Source organism: Poeciliopsis prolifica, unplaced genomic scaffold (genome assembly GCF_027474105.1).
Source record: "Poeciliopsis prolifica strain line A6 unplaced genomic scaffold, Auburn_PproV2 SCAFFOLD006, whole genome shotgun sequence".
Lineage (NCBI taxonomy): Eukaryota > Metazoa > Chordata > Actinopteri > Cyprinodontiformes > Poeciliidae > Poeciliopsis > Poeciliopsis prolifica.
The window spans coordinates 12,257,368-12,284,034 of NW_026562381.1; the positions used below are offsets into that span (position 1 = coordinate 12,257,368).

At 36.1% G+C, this 26,667-nt stretch overlaps 1 protein-coding gene across 5 annotated transcripts in view; it reads right to left on the reverse strand.

Annotated features, from left to right (window-relative positions):
* Nucleotides 1-6,211: 6,211 nt before the first annotated feature.
* Nucleotides 6,212-26,667, reverse strand: part of LOC129360513 (fibroblast growth factor 13) — a 92,930-nt gene continuing 72,474 nt past the window's right edge. For 3 of the 5 annotated variants that reach the window (XM_055030806.1, XM_055030807.1, XM_055030805.1), the window contains 3 exons: nucleotides 21,869-21,972; nucleotides 12,899-13,097; nucleotides 6,212-8,134 (listed from right to left, as the gene is read on the reverse strand). In XM_055030806.1, the coding sequence (XP_054886781.1) occupies nucleotides 7,998-8,134; nucleotides 12,899-13,097; nucleotides 21,869-21,972 (440 nt within the window). In that variant the 3' untranslated portion in view covers nucleotides 6,212-7,997. The remainder of the gene's footprint in view (nucleotides 8,135-12,898; nucleotides 13,098-21,868; nucleotides 21,973-26,667) is intronic. The other 2 variants (XM_055030808.1, XM_055030809.1) reach the window with 1 other exon arrangement.

Consider the following 26,667-nt stretch of genomic DNA (forward strand, 5'->3'; position numbering starts at 1 on the left):
TTGTGAGAAAGAGAAGAAAAATCTGATGTAAATGTGTATCAGCCATTTACAATTATGGTGGCCTTAATCCTATCCACCCACTCTTTACGGATTAGCTATATATTCTTATAAAGTGGATAATAAGTTGGATGATGTATTACCTTCTACTTCACCTGAGGAGGGTTTTGGTCATTACCACCAATAAAAAAATTTGGGCCAATATAAATATCTAATATCTAATATAAATATTGCTGCTGTGGTTGATAATCAATATTCACCAGTATTGTTAATGTTTTCACCGTTGCATTACTAAACAAATATTAAAACCTCCCCAAAACCCTCCAGAAGCAAAGGGCAACAAGATGGAAATAAATATCTGCTGTTCTGGTTTTGGGTGAATTTTGTCCATTTTTGTAACTTCTTGGAAGTATTTGCTGACTACTGCATCTGTTGTAGGTATGGAAGAGAAAAGTGAGGCAACATCAAAAGATGTTTTCCTTGCAGCAGCTTCAGTTGAATCACTATAGGCTGAAAATATATGTGGCGTTTTGTATTTGATGTAAATCTGCTAAATAACTGCAAAATAACACAACTGTTCACCACCGCTACAGTAGTCTGCAGTAGTGTTGTGTCCCAAACTGAGCTCCTCTGGGACAGCCTAGTCCAACACTGAATAACTTAGCTTGAGAATAATATCATAATGTTTACTGTGCAACATGTGCAGAAGCCAAAATAGTCTCTACACCTTACTTTTGTGAAGGGCTTCAGAAAGAAAAATGCTTTACTTCGTATGGAAAACCCAGTGTTGTATCTAGAAAATTATGTAAAATGTGTTTGTTAAAAATGAGAGACCATTGAATTATTCTGTCAAAGATAGATATAAATTATAAATGATGTAAAATTGACTTGATCATGAGGATCCCTAATGACTACCCACAGTTAAAGTGTTAAAAAGGTTCTGTCTTTTTCAGAAGCACAGAATTGTCCTTTTTTTTTAGCAGAGGATGGTTCATTGCATTAATGGATTATTCCTTTTGTTTGGAGTAAAAATGGCCATCTGCTTTTCTTGTTAGAAACTGATTGCTTTTTTGTTGCTCAGACCTGTTCACATTTGTGTTGATGTGTCTACAGATAATTATGTGTTCAGTTTAATTGCTCAGCGTGTAGTTACATAATCTTTGACATAATGGTCTTTGTGCAAAACCACCAGTGAATCTTTTGTGAGGGATAAACCACTCAAAGGTCCAGATGTTCACAGATGTTAAAAGTGGAATGTCATTATAGGAATTTCGTTGAAAGTTGCTGAAACCAGACAAAACGTTTGTCCGGTGATAATGGATTTTCACCAGCTTTTTGTGCAATTTGTGATAACATGGAGTCCAAATCTGTTATCTAACACACATAAAAGAAGACACTGTGCCAGACGCGACTAGATGCACATATGGCTTTATGCTTATAAAAAGGGTGAAATGAAAAAAAGAAATTAAATCAGCAAATGCACTTTTCTCTCTTGGGAGTTAATACAGCACTTTCAGTCCCTTTTTATATGTTTTTTAAGGAGCGGGACTGGCTAAACCTGGAAATTATCCATCTGTCTACTAACTTGCAAATTTGTTGACACATGAATAAATGCATGAATAGTTGTACTTAGGAAGTAACATTAAAATAAAATACTTTTTAAATATATTTTGCTGGTTATCTAGTAACCAGCAAATGTTAAATCTACTCTAATCAGAAATTGACCCAGTCAGTTCAGGTTTGGAGAAGTCTCTCTGTGTTTCTGCCTGGTCAAAAATGGTCCTGCTTCAAACTCTGATAGAGTCGACTACATCAATGGCCGACAAATGAAAACACTCTTTAACAGTGACACCAGCAGCATTGATGTTTGAAGCTATTTGCAGTGGATGTTATCAGCATGCACTCTCTGAGCTCTGTGTCTTCCACGTCTTTTCTGCCGACCCCTGTTGCTTTGATGCGCTGGTTGTTCTGATAAGCAGAGGTGTGAGACTCTTTCTGCTGTGGGTAATCTGTTCAGAATGAAGCTGGTGCTTTCTTCGGTGCCAGCTGGAGGCACACGGCGACGTTGATGGACGAGAGGTTGTGAGAGGGACAAATAGCAGCCAACTTCATTCGGATTGGCTGCTCTCAGGGGCGCTGGGGTGTTGGGAGAACTGAGAGACCCAAACGTCGGAGGTTAGCAGTGCATTTCATTTAATTTCATCAGTTTCTCAAACCTGACAACTTTTTTTCTTCCACAAAATGAAAGAAGAAACTGGTTTTACAAAATAGCCTTTTTCTGTTTAACTTATGTTTAAGCCTGTCACTGTCTCCACTTTGCTTGCTTTGAATGTATATATCTCTGTACTGTAGTAATAGCTTTCTGTTAATGCACACCACTTGATGAAAACGCAATTTTTCTTATTGCCATCATATGTAAATACCAAGTGAATCTGCAGAATAAACGACAGCTTAATTTTTCCAAACCAACATGTAATTAAAGAGAATGAGAAAAAAGCTGTGGAGAAGCAAGCGAGAGCCAGACAAACCCCTCTCAGGAGATAGTTGTTGGCGCCAGGCTGTCAAATAAATTCAGTGCCCTTTCTCTCCTCTTTGTGGCTTTAAGAACATTAATATTTCTGTGAAGATGAACTTTACTCTTTTTAATGTGCAAATACAAAAAGCTCATTTTTCTCACTTTGTATCTAAATGGAAGATTTTTTTACAATACGACAAATTGCTCTCATGCTGTAAAGGAAATAAAGGTTAAACACAATTGATCATGCAGATGAATTATTACATAAAAAAATAAATTTATTTTCATTTAGGCATTTCATAAGCAAACCATCTTATAGTCATGTAAAGACCTATTATATGTCAGTTTGTATTCAAATGTAATTAAGTACTTTTATGAAATGACAGCGAAAGTTATATTATTTAATGATGAAAGTCCTCAATATTATTTAAGCTACTTTTATATGTATATGTAGAAATTAGGATACAAGATAAGATAATCACATTTACATACAGTAGATGTGTTATGCCTATAAACAACTTGGGGAAAACCCAGATGACAATACCTTTTATAAGATAAGATAACTCAACTGGAGGAATTCCTATGAATGCATTTTTAGCAACATCTGAAACTGCCTCTTCAAGGCACAAAAGAAAATTTGAAAGTAATCAACCAAACTGTCCACAAGAGAATTGTGCACCTCAAAATGTCTGGTTCATCTTTGGGTGCAATTCCCAGATGCTTGAAGGTGACAGTTTATCTGTCTAAAACAAATGTCCAGCAGTTACATAATTTAAGAATGAAACTTTCATCCCAAGATGGCAAACACTAAGGATGTGGGAAAAAAGAGGCATGGATGAAGGAGCAGAAAAATAACTTATTTTTCTTGATGCAGTGACACATCACTGATACACATATTTTATATACTTGAAGACATGGATTTTTACCAAAAGGACTTAATTCACTATCCAGGTGAAAACTCATTTTAGACATTCCAACATGAGTTGCAAGATAAACATGTTTATTGCAACCTAAATACAAAAGTTTATCAGCTTGTTACTTTCTCTTTCTTTCAAAAAACATCTTCTGTGACATCCAAAAGATGAGCCTGCAAAAACAACACATTCACACAGCAGGGAAATCAGATGTGTTCTTGCATTACATAGTTCGGTCCACCATGTTGTTTTCAAAGTTTCAAATCAAGTTTTTAGTCTCAATTGGCCCTTGTGTTTACAACGTGGATGCCCCGGTGACATCTTTTTGCTGCATTTCTTATTTCTATATCTGTCTGGACAACATGCTGTTCTGTTTCGATTGCACTCTTCCAACAGCTGAACATTTTTCTCTGGACAGCCATTACCTACCATTTGATTTCATCACTTTGGGTCCTATTGTGAAAGCAGCAAGCACAAAGCTGAAAAGGTCTAAAAATCCTGACTGCATCAAAACAAACAAAAAAAGCTAGTGCCTGAGGCACTTGTCACTCAGTTCTACAATAAGAAAGATAATTGTAGCAACAATCATAGGAAAAAAATGTCACATTTAGAAAACACTAAGCAATGGTAAGAATTCTGATGGAGATGGCAGAGACACAAAGAAAGAACGACTGTGTGAGCACAAGAGAAAAGAGGCTGCACAGCCTGTGCTGGCAGTGATAAAGGGTAATGAGTTATTGCATTCACAGGTACACAGTGCTCACATATATCACAGCTCTGTCAGCTCCGTCTGACTCGTGACTGAATGTTTCGGCCTGATCTCACTCAACATCACAAATCCTGGAGTTCTTGTGTGGCGTTTACGTACGAACGTCAGACACTTTTTTGATTTGCTCTTTTCGGGTGGCTCCATGAAGACTCATTAGTCTGCCCAAGCGAAGGGCAGAAAAAACTGACTGATGAGAGAATGAGGAAGAGAAGCACAGAGAGAAAAGAATACCATGGAGGAAAAGTGGCTTCTCCTCACATCACCATCTCAGAACAAGGCTGGCAGCCCATACTAATGAATTGGACTGTCCTGTGCTAATGAATGGAGTCTAGAGAGGAGCAGAAGGAAATGAAGGGAGTAGTGGGATGTCAAACTACATGAACGATGAAGTAACTCATAAGAGGGCCTATATTACCGGAGCCTATTAGTTCTCCTGTCTCCACTAGTGGTGGGCGTAATGAGGTTGTCTCAAAAGACCAGACCAAATCTTAAAGATGATAGTTGGAAAAACAAAGTTATACTCTGTTTTAGATGCTATTTAATGAAGCAACCCACCAAACACGTCCTCACACCCGGCAACAATTGTATTTTATTACAACTTAAGGAGAAACTACACAGTTCTAAGATCTGTAATGACAATGTAATAAAACATTTCTCACTGTTTTTAAGCTACTATTTTACTGACACTAAATAATGATACTGTAAAAAAAAAGGATCAAACTGTAACATAAAAACACATTTTTACTTATATTCACACATTTTCTCATTTGCACAGAAAAGTTCACCTTTTAAAAAATACTAACAAACATTTTAGATTTATTACAAAGCAGAACAGCACAAATAGAAAAAGTTATTTTTCTATTTGTGAAATAGTATAATATATCTTCTATTTATATGATGCCATCATTGCAACGTCATTCAGCGGTTTGTTAATTATTACTTGGAAAAAGTACTTTCCTTAAATAATTACTATTGGATTGTGTTCAGGGAGACCGTGACTATGATTTGAATAAACTAACACACAAACTTTAAAGTCTTTTTTTCAACAAATTTCCAAGTAGCTACTTTCATATATTTCTCCAGATTTTATTCTCATCTTATAAATGCTTTTAAAAATCTTCCTCTCATTAACCCACATTACAGCTTGAGATGTTGCTATTTCTATTTTCATCGCTGGTGGCCGTTATGTTATCCAGCAAAGTCCCAATTGGGTTTTCCAGACATAACGTCATCACTCTTTCGTAATGTTCAGCAGTGTTCCTACCTGCTTTGTGCTCATTTCAATTTCAAATCAATTAATCTTTTAGCAAAACCAGCCAATCCAGAAGCACCGTTCACTTTCCTTGGTGATGATTGGATTACACCCAAAGTAGAAATAAGGAAACTTAAGATTTTAATTTCTGTGGTTCTGCTTAGATGGTTTCCACTGTATGTATTAATTCATGAGAAACCTATATATGATGTTTGAACTATTAACCTTTTAGAGAGACTCTGAAATATCTGCAGCTTGGAGGTATTCACAATGAATACAAATACCAACTTTAAGGTTTAACACAAATAAAAACATTTTTTTTTAAATTATGAAATACCCCCTTACCAACTGAAGCTTGATTCACACAGGAATTTCAAGGACTTAATTTGGATAAGTTATGTCTGTAACAGTGACTTTGTTTATTAATTTTTAAATTACATTATAAACCTTTTATGTTCAATATTACGTTTACTGGTTAAAAGCAGGAACAGATACCAGAAGAAAAGTGCCCTACGCTGTTAAGAAAGGGATGCACAATCTGCTAAATCAGTACATATTTCTAAATGTAAGCGGAAACTAGAATCTCCGTCCTAAGAAAGATATTGATTTATCGGATTGAGTAGTCTCTAAGTTTGTCCAGTTACTGTAATTCTGAGCCAAACTTTAGAAAGCATTAACAGGCAAAGAAAAGAAAAAAATAATATTTGTAAGTGTAAATTTAATGGTGTGGACAGTTTAAACCAACACACAACAAAACACAAAGAAGAACATCAGACACTTTTTAAAAGTATATCTTAATATAAACATTTTATTCAGTGCATTTTTGTGCATACAACAAATAATAAACAACTGGAAGCTATCAGACAGCTGTAGTGCCTGTCTGTATATGCTGTTTTTATCAGATTTAGCCTGGTAGTTTGGAACACATGATCCAACATGGGTTAATACACATAGCCTACATCATGCAGCTCTAGACCAGTATTTTCCCTGCTTTCTCCCATGCAACAGATAGATTCACCTAATACAAACCACCTCCAGAACAAATCAAGAAAAAAGTCTCCCAAAAGCATGTACTAGAAATAAGTCATGTAGCTGAAGGAAAGAGTACATAGCCCACAAAAAGGGTCCTTTTTGTACATATTTGTGTACATGCCCTGTGCAAGAAAGGGAAGAAGTCTGTTTTTGTACTTTGTTGTTTGCTTTTCAATTTTATAAATTTGACGTTTCCTATAAAATGTTAAGCCACCTAAAAGTCCACAGTATTCCTTTTGTAATAGAAAATATAACCACAATATGTTACTCAAACACTTAACAAGCATCCTGGATAGTTGGGGTAGGGCGGGGTCCTCCACCATGCTCCTATGGTGACATTTATCAGTCAGTAGAAGTGGAGAAAGAAACAAGAATGGCTAACGGGGAGGAGGACTGAAGTATGACACTTGCACAAAGAAGAAACGGATCACGAGGACAAGAGCAAAAGACAGTGTGACACATTGGTAACAGAAGGGAATGGGGACAATAAATAGTCATTCCATTCTTCCATCATTGAGCATATCAGCAAAAAGCAAGACATCGAGCCGGGTTGCCAACAAGCTTTGTTTTCTCAACAAAAAACCTCTACTTCCCTTCATCAAACATGTACAATGAAAAAAGAAACACCCATCTTTATCTCTACTGTATGTTGGCTTGTTTTTTAGCAGCTTAAAGGGACACTCTTTCAATCTGTCTTTGGTTTGCTGAAACTCTTCCTAACAATACAGAAACAATGACATGAGCAGAGAACAAGAGGAGATTCCAACAAAAACCAGTTAACAATTAAAAACCTCTCAGCTAGTTCAGAAAATTAGCACAAAGAAAAAGTGCAGCTGTGGCATCTCTCAGACAGAAAAAAAAATGAAATCAACAAATAAACAAGAGAGCCACACTGCTCCTTATGTTTCAGGTCAGTTGAACATAGGCTTCATTTTCCCATGCTAAAGAGCTCAGGCTTTGAGCGTGTGCATTAGGACGCAGGAGAGCTACCATCCGGCTGGCCAGGAGGACGAGGCTGAGCCATGCCAGGGAGTTTATAGGCTTTGTATTCACAGAAGCATGGATGAGATGGTGATCAGGGCTTTTTTTATTGTCCCACTGCAGCCTTTATGGACAAGAATCGTTACTGGCTGCCCTGAACACCTGCATATCTACCTTGCTGTCCCCTCTGTGACATATGCACAAGTGAGTGGTGTTTGCATGACCCAAAAAAGTGACTAAAAAATGACAGTGTCATGGATAAAAATGAGTAAACTTATTAAGAAAAAATAATAATATTAAATAAATATTTGGAAAAAACTAAAATTTGGGTATGACAAGAGTGACCTGTGTGAGATTATGTTTGTTATTCTAGATGCTGCTTTGATGAATACTTTTTTCTGATGATATCTGGGCGTTTTAATGTGTGGATTATTGTCGTAGCTAGTCCTGAACCGTTGATCGGCGTCTGCTTGGATTCCCACTCTGTGAGAGGTAAGGTTTCAAGGTTCGGCCCCAGGCCTGGGTTCGGCTACCGGGCTACGTTGACTCGTTCTGGCTCACGGCTTTGCCTCCGTTGAGGACAGCTGAGGCACTCCGACTCTTGGTGGGTGTGCCGCTGCCAGAGCGTGAGAACTCTGTCAAGTCATGGAGAGATGGCTCCCTATACATTGCCACTGTGGAGAGACAAGGACAGTGGAATCAGATCAATATATAGATAGATGTTAACAGTCAAGAATGTAAACAACTGCCATTCAACTGTGCAAACAGAAGCACTTTATTGGCTGGCGTTTGTGAAGAAGTTAATCCAGGAGTGCCATTAATTTTCCTTTGTCCTGATTGGACATCGCCAAGATATTAGTGTCTTCTAAAAGGGTTTACACTGTGTGTATTAACTCATAATAAGCTATATTTAGTGTTTTAATTATTTAGTTCTAAAAGTTTTTATAGATGTTTTTCAATTTTAGCTAACTCCCTCGAATACTGGTGGTCTATGAAACTCCTCCTGCTTGTGTGTGAAATAAGGCCGGTTTGGGTTGCCGGTTCGAGTCGCCGTCCCTCTGTCTCCATCTTTGCATTCCTGAGCAAAACACTTCGCCTGCAGTACCTGCTGGTGGTGCTCAGAGTGATCGGTGGCGCCGGTGCATGGCAGCCTTACTCCTGTGACGCTGCCCCAGGATAGCTGTGGCTACAATCCCGTAGCTTGTCACTATCAGTTAGTGAATGTGTGTGTGAATGACTGAAGGTAGTGTAAAGAGCTTTGGGGTCTTCTGGACTTGATAAAGTGCTATTCCAAGTACAAGCCATTTACTCAACACTGCAGCCTTATCTGTGCACCATCTTTTACACAATTTCCATTCCTGCAAGATTGAAAGTAGTTTCCACTGTATGACTTCCTCTCTATACCCAAAGTGATGCACATCTTCAGTTGGACCGCAGATCATTTTTTAGCTTTTGTTTTCCACATCAAAGCTCACACACAATAAAAATCAACATCAAAGAGTTGAATATTTTTAAGCAACAATAATTAATACAATTGGCAAAGATTCAAAGATACAAAAATACACTAGAAAGATTCCTTTAAAAAGAAAACATATACTATTTAAAAAGAATCTGTTTATCTGTGTCATACTAAATTAAGGCACAGCTGATGATTTAACTGAACGAAATAATGCATTTAACTGATTCATCAGAATATTCTGAATATATCTAAATATTTTTCTGCATCCTTATTTTGTAACACCAACAGGAAAACCTCTTGCTGTGTTCGCCGACACTCAGTATGACCTGATGCCGCACATACACTCTACAATGACAGTCACCCCTAGAAACAATGTGCACAAAGAGCCTTAAATCTCCAGCAAATGTGTTGCACCACATTTGCAATCATGTTAATATCTTTAAATTATTCATATTTATTGTAATAATAGGTGTGTAAACATCAGAATATGTGCAGCAATTTCTTTGTTGGTTTTTACTGACAGGTGTTAAAGTAGTGAAGAATGAAAAAAAAACACCTTACATGCCATTCAGTGTGAAACAGGTTATTTTCTTGAAGTAACGTTTTTCTCCTCAACTTAAGAAATGTAATCAAAACAGATACTGTACTCTCCACATTTTTGTGAAATTTTGCTTTAGCAATTTAAGATAAAATTAAGACTTTTTGCACATCTTAAGATGTTTGTAGCGTGTTTGACTTATTCATCTATTTTCAGCCTTTTAGAAATGACCCTGGTGTATTAGCATGTTAAAGACAAAAACTAGGCAAAGTTTTAAATTGAATTTAAAAGCAGATATTTTAACTTTGTCAAAATGTTTAAAAATTTTAAATAGTTCATGCTAAATATTGAAAAAAAAACAGAAAAATGAATATGCTTTTGTCTGGCGTACGTTATTTCTTGATACTAAAAGAGCATCCTCATCTTCAAACAATCTTCCAAGTTTTCTTTAGTTGGACAACATTTTATGAAAAGATGATTAGCACTTAAGAATGCTAATCTACTTTAATTGTATTGAACTGGATTTGAATTAATAGCTCAAAGCAATTAATTGTAAGACCCACAATTTAATCAGCGCTGTGACAAAACCTGTGTTTTGCATTCATGGTTTACAAATAAACTGAACAGAAAACCTTAAATTAGATAATTAGATTAGATAAACTGGAAGACAGTTTAACCGATGAATCCTAATTTTTAAATGTGAAAATGTTAACATTGCAGTTAACAGTTTTTTTTGTGAACAATGTATTGTTCTTTGCAAAACCGCTGATTCAAGAGGTCACAGTCAGAAGTCTTGGTGGTGAAGTAGAAAGGAAAAAAACTATATTCCCAGCTTACCATTATAAATTCAAGAGTTGCTAATGCTTGAGCTTTGCTGTGTGTGCAGGACTAACTCAATGTGCATCTCAGCAGCTGCCTTTTCAGGAGAAACATCAGTAATTTGATGTTCACAGTCTTTGGTTTCAGGATGTGTTCAACATCCTGCTGCCTAAAATGCTATTTGATGTTTATTCCTCAGGGGCCTGTGGCTGAAACTGCACATCCAGCCCTTCAGACAGTTCACTTAGACCAGCACTTTTATGTTGCAGCAGCAACCAGAGACCACACCCCACCCCTTACACACATCAATCATTCGCAGTATTTCACTGTAAACAACTGACCACTGGAAAATAGTTCACAAGTATATATATTCCCTGATTATCTTAGTAGGGAAATAAACTTAAGTTTATGATTTTATGGGGATGTAACAATAAATGTTCAGTTTTAAATACCTTAAACTTCCCTATATTTGGCCAGCTTGTAGATAAAAACACTTCTTTGTGATATATATCAGAGCATGTTGCAAAGAGTGTAAGAGGATTTCCATGTTTGGTTTGAATAATGCGAGCTTTACATGCTTTATCCAAAGTGGAAGAAAATGAGAGGCTAAGAGCTGCACCTCAGATTCTGGAACCAGTAGAGCAGTGAGTAATGTCAAGAGACGAAGGCATCACCAGCGCACAAGAAGCTTCTTAATTGGTGCTCAGTAACGCTGTGGTCGCTGAATCTTCATGAGATGCTGGAATAAATTCTTTCTTTTTCTCTCTTGCTTTGTCCAGTTTTTACTTTGCAGTGGGATAGTCTTTCTGAATGAATAAATATGACCAAAATATGAATTGTAGCACAGTAACATAGAGCAACTGGTGTTTTTATGTATGAGATCTGGCATCACAACACAGACTATAAGAGAATCTTTCGCTTTAGATTTTCTCTCTTTTTTTTACCACTAATTGACTGTAGTGTTCTTTTTCCAGATCCTAATTTTGTTAACCTAATTTTGTTGCTTGTGTTTGAGAAGTCCTGAATAGTGAGGCACATGTAGGTATAATATTAACTTTACCCCTTGTGCTGTCTTGCGGGTCAAAAGTTACCCATTACCATGTTGACCTACAACATGTAGAAAAAATACCCTAAACAATCTTTTTCTGACTTGAGGTTTTATGACTTGTGTGGTGAAATAAGCATCTGCAGAGCTTGAGTCTTAGAAAGACAGATTCATGTTTTTCATTCTGTTCTCCACTTTGCTGAAAGAAATAAAATCAAGGTTTGAATGTATTTTGCATAGTTTGTTGGCTTCAAGACTTCAACACATTCAGGATTTCTTTTAATGTACCAATTTAAAGAATGACTGCAAACTGCCAAAGTTCCTCTCAGTGCCCCCACACACTGAAGATAAAAAAGATATATAGAAGACATACCTGTCTACATTCATAAAATGTCAAAATACTTCTGTTAAAATGGTCACTTTACTGCACTAGAACAATTCAAGCTCCAATGACATTGCTACAGATACTTGGGAAAAGAACGTGCTTCACAAGCTGCTCATTTAAAGTAATGATGGATCCACAGAAATCTACCTTAAAAAGGAAGCTCTGTTACTAATGGACCGCACGTGAATGAAATGGTGGAAGGAAAACATATCTGAAAGCTCCATATAAAGGTGCAAAAATATGTTTGATTTTGTTTTTATATGTGAAGTTAAATTCCATTGCTGCTGTTTAAATTAGAACCAACGACAGAGCACTTTTATCTGGCTAAAAACCAAACAGTATTTCACTCGTTCTGTCTTGTCTCTGCATTGACAGAGGCTTGCTGAAGATGAAAGGACTCTTGGAGAACAGAACCCTTTCTCTCTGTCTTCTGGCAGCTTTCTGTGTTCTCTACCACACACATCGCCTGGATGGGTGGGGTTTTCTGTAATTTCATTTTGTGAAAATAAACTGCACTGAAGCATATTGTCTGTGCAGCTTCTGGTCACAGACAACCTCATTCTGTGCAGGACCTGAAACAGACTGTGACCAGCTGGAATAAAGTCCTGAAAAGACACATGACAGCTTCTCTGAGAAGCATACAATAACAGATTTGGCAGCACATTTAGCTTTTAGTAAAGCAAACGTAGAAGAAACAGAACATAAACCAATGAATAAATATGAAAATCCTTTTAGAAAAACAGTAATTCCCAGTTAGAGATGCACACATCATTTATCCAGAGATCAGAATTGGCCAACTGTTCACTGATTGGTGATTGTATCATGTTATTTTTCTGAAAGCTAATGTTAAGAGATTTTAGCCAAATGTAATCAGACACAGATCTCTGAAAATATTCTACTTTTAAAGTTCCCGTAAAGTGTGACATTTTCAAAATAAATGTGACTTATAATCCAGTGCAACTTTTCTTTTTTTCCCCTTTTCACAAAGCATTTTTTAACTGATGTGACTTATACTTACTACTTAAAAATTGATTGATAATTGGAAAGCTTCAAGTGCAAAAAAATAGCAAAAAATAAGAAGAAATCAGAAAGGATGCAATACTCGCTGACTGTACAGTGACGTTCAGTATGAACTAACTAGAACCTAAATATCAAGGAATCAAAATGCAATGCAGGATGTGTGCAGGCCTACCTTTCAGAGGTTTGGGGAGGAAGTGGGCTGCTGGCTTGTTCTTTTTGACATGGTTCCCCTTCATGATTTCTCCCTCCTTGTTCAGACCAAGGTACCAGCCCCTGCCTGATTGCTGCTGTCGGTAGATCATGGAGGAGTATGTCACGTAGTAGTTTTCAAACACCGACTCCTTAAATTTGCACTCTGCTGTGAAGTGTTCCTGCAGAAGGGGACAAGCAGGGACAGCTTCAAGCAGTTGCTGGCCAGTACTTCACAAAGTCTCAAGAGTCTTGGAAATAACATACGCAGCAAATATACTATTGTTCCTTCTATGCAAGGAGGGCTTAATGAAGTGTGGTGTAAAGAAAACACACTGTTAGGGAGAAAAGAGCACATGAACTGTCCCATGGCTCGAAGCCTTTATAGCAGCGTTCTAAATCATTTTATTCCACTCACTGCTATGAATAATGCAGCACCTCAAGGCAGAGATAATAGTAAGATACCACTACCAAGGAGCATTAATAAAACACACAGGTCAAATTAATTGTACATTCATATTTGGTCTCATCTCTTAATTATGTATGGACTCTTCCTCGTCTTTCAGAGTTTGTTCAATGTTATATTTTAAAAGACAAGCATATATTTTACAGCCATTACATTTATTTTTTATTGTACAGATCTAATAGTCTAATTTAACAGATAAGTGTTTTAAATTCTTTCACGAAGGAGCTTTAATAGGTTTATAGGCAGTGTCTCTGCAATTAACACAAAGAAGGTGCTCATTACTTTCAATCACTAAGGCACTGGCTGCAGAAACACTGTAAACATGCTGTTTGAAGAATGAAGAACCATTTATGATTTGTCTCGTGGTACATTAAGCAATAATTCACCAGAAGCGTTATTACATAATTTGTAATACTTACAGAATAATCAAACAAACATAATAACACAGACTTCTTCCTGTAACACTCACTCATCTTTTCTCTGTGTTTCAGTCACTTACATAAACAGCAGTAATTGCTGCATGGTAGCCAATTTCCATGGAGGAAGCCTTTAGTTTATTAGCTCAGAAACAAAAGGCAACATTTTTGTGTAGTCAAAAATACATAAAGAACAAATGTAACACACTTTTGATCATATACAAATGACTTTAGTTAGACTATAAGATCATTAGAGCTACACCTAAGATAGCTCTTTAAGTGTAGCTGTGAAATAATTTTGTAGTCTCGCTTCAAAAAGATTACAGTCGATCTAAAACTGATCTTTTATCACATCAGTTTTAGATTTTTGCCTTTAGCTTCTTTGCAACTTTCATTAATTTTTTCTACAGTGTCGGTCTTTTGTGCTTTTATCTTTAGTTTGTGCTTTTTTCCCTTCATGTTTTCCTTCTTTAACAATTCCAGCCAGTTAGTGATGTAGGTTTTGAGACCAAGACTATTGAGATATGTCAAATGAAAAGTATCACTGTGAGGAGGTGATGGAGTTTGATCTTGTCACAGATTAACTGTCACGTGTACTGAACTTGGCAAATATGCAAAAACATTTTCATAAAAGTTACATACTGCAACTTTAGGGCTTTGGGAATCTATCTTAGTAAATTTCTTAATTTACCAAGAATAAATTTAAAAATCCTTTTTTTACTGTAACTATTAAATGTAGCATGCACTTCTGTTTTAAATGATTAATAAATGCACTTCATCAAAGGACAAATATTTTCAGTGCAGCTCTCATATCTTAGTTACAAAATTCTTCAACAAAACAGTTAAAATCTGTATTGGCAAGTAAAAGTTCACAAAGCCTGTCAACTTATTCAGATCAGTGAATCTTTGCAAAACAAAAAAGAAGACAATTAAAAAAGGCTCCTTCAAAACTGTTATGAGTGACTCTATAAAATTGAGTCTCATTAGTTCTGAGTCGCGTTCAACAGAGTACAGTTGTGCATGTCTTACCAGCTGGTGTTTCTAAGAGCTCCCCACCCCTGGAAACACAGCTGACAGCACTAATGTTAGTGAAAAAAACTCTGATGTAAATGCAATAATCATAATCAATCTAAGATTAAGACATTAATCTAAACCTATAAAAGCCGATATTGTGTCTCTCGTTGCTGTTTTTTAATCCATTGTAGACATTTTTTTATATATTGTTTAGCTTCAATGCATCAAAGCCTCTTTCTTCCTTACTGCATCACTTTTTTGTCCAAGCTGTTTACTTTCAGGGTCGTGGAGAGACTGGGCAGCGTCCATTGCAGTTTTGCACAAACAGTAATTGGAAGCAAAACAACAAGCTGCTCTTGAGCTTAGTTCTGTTGTACCTCTAATAATGAGCTTATGTGGATTTGGCTGGTTACACGTGTCCTGATGAAGAATGAGAGTCTATTGACAAGCAGACAGACGCAGATGGATACACTCACAGCCGGAGCCAAGATTCAGGAGAGGCTGCTGGCTGTAAGCGTCGAACTGGAGCGGATCTCTAGACAGCAGGGCTGTGCCAACTAACACAAAGAGGAACAAAAATGGCAGGGGATCCCCTTCTCCTTCCACAGTTTCTCCTAAAACAAGACTGTGATGGACGTTAGATGCTTGAAAGAAATTAAGAAGCATCTTTTTCAGCGAGTCGCATATCGTTCCATTAAACCAACTGGCATGTGAAATAATAAAATAAATGTGACATTTTTTTAATCAGAGCTGCTGTGCCAAATGGACTGAAGAAAATCTCAATAGAAATAGGACAATGTCTGCATGAAAATAATATATGCACCCTCATCTCCTTATTCTAAAGTCTCAATGGTACTTTGGCCAAATTAACTTTTAATGATCCGATTCCACTTCATGGACTTTTTTGCACAAGTAATATTAGTTTTAAATATACATAATGACTTGACAATGCTGCTTCGCATGTTGTCTTAAAACTTTTTATTTTGCTATGAAATACACGTCCAAGTCAGTTGGAAATATCTACAGCCATGCATACACATCAATTACAAACCCAGGGCTTTTTGTGGTTTCCTCTTTGCTTAATAAATATTAAAATGGCAGATTTGGTAATATGTACACTTGAGAGTTGATTTATATATTTAAGAACCTATTAAAGACATTTAATCTAATTCATACATCTCCTTGGTCATCAGGTAATTGATTGATTTTCTGTGCTATATGAAATTAGCACATTAATTGTCAGTAAAACAGCCAGTAGGATTTGGGCATCATTGTGTGAGTTTGGTGTTGGATGTCAGACACTTTCTTACTACTTTTGTTCTCTCTGAAAATAAAGCTACCTCCCAGTGAAACCTTGCACTGAGGCATATTTGCAGTTCAACCAGCTCCACGACCTTTTGTTTAATCCTTCTTTTATTAGCCAGGCAGGTATATGAATAAGAACTTTCAATTGTGAGTAGCTTTCAAATGGCACATTTCTGTTAACTTAAAGGAAATAATTATACCTCTGCAATGTTTTCTCATGTGCAGCCAGCAGGAGGTGAATTACTGTCATGAAGCATTTAATTTCTCATGTAAAGACAAGCCAAATCAATGCCAAGTATGGTGTAATGAGCTACAATATGAAAACTAGAACAACAGCAATTATGCCAATAAAATCATAGCAGAGCAGCGCTCAAGTTCCTCCCACCTACTTCAATATAAGTGAAACTAATTATCAGGTGGAGTAGCGACAATGTCTCCTTCTGAAGCCAGATGTTGAAACAAGTGAAATGGGATGTAAAAGGACATGTTTTTCTGGCATCTTATGGTTTGTTTTCCTAAAGCACTGGAAAAAACCAGGCAAAAAGTCACCCACACAGGATTCAAAGTCAATTTAGAGGCATGTAAACACTCATAAAACACAGCAATTAATGACAAACCCTGTAAATGGAAACCTTACAGCAGTGCTTCTTTACTAATGGCACTGTGCTGAATAAATAAATGAAAATAGTGGGATTTAATTACATATGTCACAAGAGTGCATTAAAATGCTAATAAGCATGTTCAAGTAAAAAAAGACATGAATGCATTTTTTTCACCTGAATTTCAGAATGCTAATCTATTACTTAAAATATTATTTAACATTTTTTTATATTTTTTTTTCAGAAATAATTAATCAACAACGAAATTTATCACAAAATTATTTGTACAGATTTATTATGTTGTTGTAGAGATCTTCATGATATAATTTGACCTTTTATGAAATGGGATAGTGTTTTTCTTGTAGATCACTTATGCCTGTTGATGCATATTGAACACATAGCATAAATCATATTGGAAGCACTTTGCCAACATCTAGAGCTGGGAGTTTAGCCAGGTTATGCTGAATTTACTGATTTAGCATGCTAAACAACAAAATGTATTTGATATATTTTCAGAAACAATCTGTAGTTTCTTAAGAATCAGTCAGCAAAAATACATCTAGTTCATTTTGTATATATTTGTAAAATAGTGTCAGGCAGGAAATGGTTAATTCATGTTTTGCTCCCCCTGTCCTACTTCATTGCTAATCCCCCTTTCTTGTGTCATTTATTTACTCCCTCGTTATATTTAGGGTAGTTGTTGCATGCCAGATCTTCTCTTATCTCTGTCCTAGTTGCCTTGTGTGTTTCTCATGCAAGTTATTGTTTTCTCCACTGTCATGTCAGCCTGTTATTTCATGTTTGTTTAGCATCTTCGTTTACACAGGTAATCTGACTGTGACTCAGGGCTTTTCTTCAAAAGAGATTTTAAAGCAAATTATCTGCAGGTGTAATTACCACAGGAAGACACAAGTACCAATTAAGATCTAAATAAAACACTAGAAGCGGGAAAATTTTTTTTTTTCAATTACACTTTCATTATCTGTGAAATAGTCTTAAAATCAATTAAGGGACTTGAAATTTATAATTAATTCTTGTAGCTTGTTCAGATCTGATTGCCTTCAGCTGGAGATTCACGGGGTATTTAAAATGCCTTTGTAAGTGAATCTTTACTAGTGAAGACCAAGTATTAGGACTGATCAGAAGAGTTAGTATTCTTATTTTCAGATTGTTGTGACATTTTAGTAGTTCTTGTATTAATTTTGTAGCAGTAGAGCACATGTGTAGGGTATGTGTGGTGACACTAGACTTTGCTAAATAAAATATAAAAAAGAAAAAAAAACATCAAGCTGGCAGAGCTGGTAAGTAACTTACATTTGAAAAAGTATTAACAGCATTTTTTCTGTAAGATGTGATGGTAATAGGTGTGTTACCAGCTTAGCTTTTTTTGTATTAAATATTTGACACTGAACACATAAAATTAAAAATAGTACCCATGTTGAATCGCAGAGATGTCTTGATAAATATTTCCACCTCACAAAAGCTGAACGATTCAGTCCACTCTCACTGAACAGTCTAGAGGAGACTCGGCTGGAACCTCAGTGACTCACACTAATTCAAAAATGACCCACTAGGAAATTAATAATACCCCTTGAAAGGCACTTGTGTGTATAAGAGTATATGTGCAAATCGGCTGTCTCAAAAGCAAGCCTGCAGATGTAAATGATGAATAAAAGGTGATTTCCTTTGTTTTAGTTTGGAAGTGCAAATGTTTACAGATTGTAGTGAAACACTTTTCTTGAAAGCTGATGCTTCTTCAATTCTGATACTGCAGACCTTTCACTGCTTTTTGAAATGAGTAGACCTAAATAGGTAGTAAAATAAATATATACTAAATGATTTTTTTTCCCACACATTGATGGTGATAGATGAATATATTATCACTGACGACTTCTGTTCACCTACACACATGCTGTTTATCGCGCATCACACCGTCTATATATAGACAGGACACTGTATACATAATGCATTTGCGAGCTAAAAACTGTCTTTGTGGGGGAAACGAAAAGAAAATGTTTTAATCCAACAACTGGTCGAGATGAAAGAAAAACGCAGGGTCAATTTTATTATAATTAGCCATTATTATATGCTCTAACAATAATTACATGTATTTCTTCCAGGTAGTCAAATAACTGTTTACCTCCTTGTGTTTTTTTTTTTCAATTCCAAGATGAATTGAGTAATGGTGTAAAAAGTCAGGGTTTGAAAAATGGTCCAGAAAACAAACGCTTCCAAATTTCTTAAAGCCGCCAACTGTTGTGCTTAATTTGTGAAGCTCAGTTTAAATGGGAGGGATAGTTAGGTTCAGATATCATTAAGCTTTGCATTAGCATCCATAGATAAATGGATGTTACATACAGAACACAGATGAATCCAAAAGAACAAGGAGTCCAGACACCAGCAGCCCCATAAAGTTGCTCTCACGCTGTGATTGTTATCAATCTTAAACAAATCTATTGTCGTGGCTCGTGAAAAAATCCAAAGGAAATTGTTGGTGTTGAGCTGTGATTGGTGGTCTGGGGATTTTCAGTGAGAGATGCACACAGACTGCCTTTTATGGTTTCTCAACTACGGAAAACCTATCAAGCACTGTCTGAAAATTTTCAGCTATTTTTTTATTTATTTTTTTCCAAGTTACACAGTTTTCTCTGTCATCTCTCTACTTTTGATTTCTCTCCCCAAAGTACTAACTTGTGATTGGTCGGTTTAATGTGTGGCTGCAAGGCAGCAATCCCAGAAAGACAGGCACTATTAGGTAGCAGGCCTTACATTCAGTACAATTTTCTCCCTAATTTAGCTGAAATGGGAAGCCGCGCAACCCATCCCCCAATTGTATTCTTCCAATTTAACAGATCAGTATGAGCCGGTTTCCTTGTGAGAGTATTATATGAAACGGCATTGAAGATCCATGGTGTCCAGGCAACATGGCTCCAATTAGACTCCAGCTTTTCTCTCCACTGTTCGAGTAAGACTTAACACATTATTACATAACCAACTAAGGCGATGATTAAACATCCTAATTAATTGGTTCTATGCAGTTGGATAGGTAACAACAAAGTCACTGGTGGACAGCATTGTGCTGTTTCGTGCCTCTTAACCAGTTCAGTTTTACACAAGCTCTTATGAGGAATATGTGTGTGTTATATGAGTACTTGTTTAATCTGATGTGTTACTGTTTTCAAAATGAGCTGGAAGCTAGTGAGGTGAAAACAGCATTCACATTTCAACATGATACAATTACAGCGCCATATGGAGCCCTGGCATAATAACTACAGCAGATTCAAGGTGTTTCATCTAATATAAATGTCTCATCTAAACTTAGCCAACATCTGAAAACATCAGCAGCTTCCAAACAGAGATCATAATGAGAAACTTTACTTAAGTTCTCTAATTGAATTAGAGAATAGAAAGACATGCATTCATTTCAGCTGCAGGATCATTCAATTTCACATGTCAGAAACTAGGTGAATGAGGTATAGGGGAGCTTAAAAATGAAATACTCAAAAAAATGGACAAGAAACATTTTGGGATTTGGTTCATATATCTCCATGGAGTGTGATAAAACCTTCTTGGCTGCATGACTAAATCACATAATCTTGTAGTGTCATCATTATTGTTCTCTCATGCAAAATTTATCATCACTTGTGGATGCACTTTTAATTTATACATGAAATATTGCAGTTTTTACTATGTGCAAAACAAATAAGGAAAAAGAAAGCTCTTTCACTGTTTGAATCCTTTGGTTTATTTTTCCACAAAGCAGATATGTCTGGCAATACTATCAACAAGCCAAACAGAAAACTAACACCATGGCTGTGGTGGTGTAGCAGCAGATAGTGCCAGCTGCCCTGCTAAGGCTGTGGATAAAAGCATTACTGCCAGCAGTCTCTGCCTGTAATAATACTGTTTGCAAATACTTTGTATGTTCAAAATTATTTTGTCAATTGTCCCAAAATATGGGACTGGTCAAATAACTTCATCATGTTAGAAAAATGTTTTAGTTTGTTGAAATGTAATGTGTAAAGCTGTAGATACGCATTTCCTTATGCAAAATAAACTTTTCTCTCTTTTCAAACTCAGTGAGGAGATTCTTATCTTATTACAAAACATTTTCATCTTTGGTGTGGTTACAACTGCAACTTTTTATATATTTAATTTTTTGCATATTCTTCTTTGTGCAGGATCTCTAGTGGATCATTTATGTTGATTAAAAAAAATCAGCAAAAATGGGAAGATTTTGGTTTGCAAATCTACTCAGGATCAAAAAACATTTTGGAGACATATAATCCTGAACTGTGTTACCGCGATAATCATTATTATATTGTGCACTGCACAACATAAAGTGGGTCATAAGGAAAGAACATTATATGAACGAAACTTTGAGAAGCTAAAGTTTTGTGCAAATTGAGTGAAAACAGCATAAAAGTACTTTTTATACTGTTATTTTTAGTTTTTCAGATTTTTTTTAGGTCTAACCTAAAAAAAAAAAATAGGTTAGACCATATTTTTTTAAATATGTCAAAAAGAAACTAAGAATATAAAATGAAGGTAAAATCCAGAATGTTTTTCTCTCAGTTCACAGAGTACTCGTGTTATATAATCAATATCTGACAGCAGAAGTTGCACAATAAAAAGTCACAAGATTATTAGATTTCAGATTTTGTTTATGTCTGTGCTGGTTGCAATCTGTCTGAAGACCTTTTCCTAAAGAGAAAAATCATTGGTAATTTGACTCTTAAGCCCGTCAGTGGTGAATGAATGTGTGTGTCTGCATCCCCTCCGGTCGCATATCCACCGAGCCTGTCAGTCTTGTTAGTGACGCCAATCTCACAGTGGCATTTGGGGGAAGAAAAGACTGACATTACTTGGCTGCTAACTGAATTATTCATAACCTTGCACATTTAATCAAAGAAGAACAGCCAACAAACACCATTAGAGATATCACTGCTTGATTGGCTTATACAATCCTTGGACTATCTATTGTCAAGATAACAGCAAAAGGCAGTTATTCTTTTATTCCTCTATTTACTCTCTGGCCCATTTGTGTCATCTAAACCAGACATTCACTTTGAACACAGGTGGACTAAAACCGTCCTGGGTAACAAACACATCCATGTATAAAGACTCACACTGACACTGAGTGAAACACTCACCGACGTGTACAGGTAGCCCTCACTGTTCATTGCTAGATAGAGTTTGGTCTGCACCCCTTGGATGGCCACCACTCGCAGTCCCACCGGAATGAGGTTGAACATGGCTGAAAACAGAAACACGTTTATCACTTACAGGGAAAATACAGCATTTTTTTAGAGTGACTAAAAGGAATATACAAGTAAGTTTACATTTCATATGTTAACTGCTTTGTCAGAGTTCCCAACCTAAAACGTTCAATTTACTTTCAAGATAAGGAAATGTGAAAGAATAAATATTTTACAGACCATGTCAATGCAACAACTTATATATTATACCAGCTTTAGAAAGAAACCCTGGCTGGGTTTTAAAAATTTTTTGTTTGTTTTTTTAAGAGTGAAGTCATTAAACACATTTTGTGTCCCACAGATGTCTTTCATTCAACTTAACATGTATGCCAATTTGTGGATCTTTTTGTAGAACACATCTAAAATATATAAAAGAAAATGCCACTGAGGAAGCTACCTAAAGGCATAATACTGCTTGATTTGTTATTGGTTGCAGCTAGTAAGTCAATAACAAGACAAGTGCTATTTATTTCCCTGTACCCCCAGCCAAAGTGGAACTAGGGAAGGCTTGGGTAAATGGCTTCTGCAGATGTGCTTAAATGGTTTTCACTGTGTGTATTTAGTGTTTAAACTATTAAAATAAGATGTTAAAAGCATTTTTTCATATCACGCAAACTAAATATCAGATTTGCCACTGCCACTCTGAAAATAATTTAACAGTGATCTGAATCACTCTAAATTTACTCCAACTATCCACTATACACAAGCACAGGATAAGATTTCAAAACCATTAAAACATAATAATGTCTGTGTGTGGTTCCAAACAAAGACTGTTTGTGGCCGCACCAACATTTACACAGACAATAGTCACTTATACAAACCCTGTGGATTGAACTCAGGCCAAAATACACAAACAATAAAGATAAACTTGTTTGTGATTAGCAAGCTGGTTATTGGTTTTGTGTCTGAAAGAAGCAGCACCAACCCAGCTGGTCACAGAGGTATATCTCCACCAAATTAATATCCGCCTGTTCAGTGGTATGCGTGTGTGTGTGTTTGTACTTATAACTTACTCATATTGAAGTAAAAGGTTGATTACAAATGTCCACATAAATACCCGTCTCTCTAACAAAACAAATTTTGCTTTGTGGTGAGCTGGCTACTGCAGGGACTTATTAATGAAACGTCTGGTGTGTTTTACTGCACTGGGTCTGCAGAGAAACATAATAAAGCTGATGTTATTTTAAACGATCCATTTAAGTTTATGTCCATGTATGTTTTTTTTAAATTTTTTTTACTTAAACTCTACTGAAGCTCTGGTTCAGTGTATCCTCACTAAAAATACCCACATCTCAAACACTTCTGGGTGAAGTGAGCTATAGAGGCTTTTTGAAGGGTCATTTTATTTGCTCTCGGTGTCTAAGCGCAGCAGATATCTCTTACTGTTTGCTTTATAAAAGCATCAGCCTGAAGAATGTATATCGTATTTACTTTACAGCAGCGTCGACCTATTAATTTTGCTTTAATGAGAAATACATACATTTTAAGAAAAGTCATTTCCAGAAAAGGCTCTTCTTATTTATTTATTTCTTTTACAAAGTATGTTTTTATTGGTGATGGGTCCAGCAACACCGATGCGTCGGCGCATGCGTCAAGCCCAAAGGCAAAACCCCGTGTCGTTCAGCAAGTCACGTGATCAATATAGGAACTGTTTCAAAATGATACTGGCGCCAAAATGTTTTCCTAAAGAAGCGAATCTGTCAACAGGATCCATTTGCCGAAATAGAAAATAGCATCAGAAAATAAGGTATTGTGGTTATTTATCAGTTTGTTGTTGTTTCATCCGGTTCTTTTCAGTTTCCACTTGACCTATCTGAATCCAAATTCAGCTGAAATTGACTCTTAGTTTACTTTCATATTATGTTCTGCAGTTCTTCACTTGAATTTTCACTTTATGGAACATGTTTACATTATTTATTGACCGTATCTAAGACTATCAAATACATTTTGAATTTAGATATGACATAATACATAATACAATATACAATAAAATACAATGACTAATATCATATTGTATAGAATAGGTCATCAAATCAGTCTGTCAACTACGTTGCCTGTAGGGATTTCTAATGTCCAGCAGGTGTCAGTATTCAGTGACACAGTATCGATACAGAATCAACATGGTTTTGTTATGGGTCGAAACGCTTCATGACGCTTCTTTTACCCATCACTAGTTTTTATATATATTTGTATGAAATGATACATTTGGATTATATACAATAACACATTTGTCTTTTCTTACTCCTTAGCATCAATAACATAAGACTGAAAATCCTTCAAGTTATTTTGGACAGATCCAATGGACTGTGGCTTATGCAATTATCTGCAGTTAAAAAAGGAACCACAGTATAAAAATAGACTTATCTATTTTCACCAAAGCAATTTTTCCCAGGGAGTAATAATCCTTGAAGACACCGGGATCGAAATGAACCACATGTACAGCTTTGCTTCTGAAATGCTCATCTTAGAAAATGAACACTGTGAACCATTTTGTTTTGTACAATTCAGGGTACATTTGAAGATTTTCAGTAATTAAGTTAGAAGTCCTGAGTTATTTAAGTCACAGGCAGTCCATGCTTCTTATTGAGTATAATTCATGTATACAAAGCTTGCTTTGTCTACTGGCTAGAACAGAAAATTATTTCAACAATGTTTTGAAACCTAAAATTGTCCAAATTGTCTGGTAGACTGTTGCAGTCTACCAGAACCAGTATTCAGTTTTTCAGCAATATGTTCTAAAGTATATCATCTGTTGATCTGGACCAGATTCACGAGCTGTAATTGGTCACTATTGATAGATTAAAACCTCTGCTGACCAGGAACTTGCCATAGGAGTTTTGGGGATGTTCTGAACCATCATAATAGTCATAATTTAACTCTTATTTAACTTGTTTAAGTTCTTTTTATGTTTCCTACATCAAAAAGTTCACTTGTTGCCCAACATAGTCTGCCCACTGAAATCAAAATAACAGATAAATAGTGCTATTAACATCACCTGTCAGAGGTCATAAAGTTCTGATTGATATGTGTGTATGTCTAGTTTCATTCCTCTAAGCTTAAGGCTTGATGTTCCCTCTCTTGCTTGTCATGTTGCATTAACAGTTCTTCTCCTCATATAGGCACCTTCCTCATGTCACATGTCTCCCCCTTGGTGCCTCCAACACGATCAGCGCATACACATCTGCTATCTACTGCATTTCAGAGGGATTACCAGCCGGAGCACTGATGGAGATTTTTAAAAGGATGGTGGGGAGACTCAATTACTTTCTGGCTCCTTGAAACACCTGAGCACGCTGAAGAGTGACAGGGCTGCCACCCACGCACGGACAGCCTGCTGCACGGATGGAATGAGAAAGAGAAGGGTGGCCTGAGGGACAGCTTTCATGATCGTCTCTGTTCCACCTACTCACATAAACAGTCATGACCGATTCAATGTGACGATCAACCTGAACCTGCCAACAATAGCTACAGTTCAAACGAGTAGCTGTGAAATGTTGAACTGAGCGAACGTAAACGTGAGACATCATTTTTAACGTAATAGTGTAAGAGCCAATGTAGAAGTGAGAAAAATAAAGTGGACTGACTGGAGTCAAATAATTTTTTTAATCAATTTTACATATTTTCTATAACAAACTGTGAAGATGTCTGTTGAAAAGTTGTGAATTTGTGAGAAAATATATTTTTTCATTATTCCAGGCATAAATTTACAACATTAAAACTAAGGTATTACTTATTAAAAAGATTTGAAGAAAAAACTCAGAGGTTCACTGAGATAAAATCAGAAGTGTGTGCCTTTATCACAGATGTTATTTTAAGTTCAAGTAGTAATCCTGAGATAACCATCTGAAAATTTCCCAGAGTGTAAGGAGTACATCCATACTCTTTTCCTGATTTCCTAATAAAAAACTCACGAGAATAAATAAATTGATAAATATTTCCCATAATCATTTCCCGAGTTTGAAAAAAAGTAGTTCTGTGCTTTCCTAGACCCTGTTTCTGCTCTACCCTCTATGCTTGCACTGTTTCAAAACCTAACTGTCTTCTGCTTTAAGCAAATCAAAGTTACCTTTAATATTACCTGCACTGATATGGACTCTTTCAATTTGGATAAAAATATCCGCTAAAAGCAAAAACATATAGCTTACCAAAACTAACAAAGTTAAAAAAGGCAGAGGCAAAATGCACAGCACATTTTTAACATTTTATAAAAGTTTGAAAGGGACCAAAATCTGATTAATGGAATAAGATTATGTTGGTGAATCTTGTGTGGTGATACCTTATGGCTTGTGTAACAACAAATCCAACCTAACACTGAAGCAAAGACAACATTTTTAACTTTTAAATATCGTTGCTGCTCATATTTCAACACCCGGCTAGTGTTCTTGATTCTCAGGTGAAAGTTGGGACTTTAATCCCCAGTATTTTTTTTTTTCTTCTTGCCGGTTACGATACAGTATTTTACGACTAATGTGCATTTCGCTTAATCAAAAATGTCCATCAGAAAAGAAAGGCTTGGCTTTGGGGCAAAGAAGATTTTTAAGAAACCCAATTCAATGCAAAAGTAAAAACAAATTCACTCTTTGAATTTTGTATTGGTTCCATGCGAGTGATAAAGCAAAAGATGGTGTAAGAAAGAAAAACACAAATATCTGATCATCAGAATAATGTATTTGAATAAGTGGCAAGCAATATAA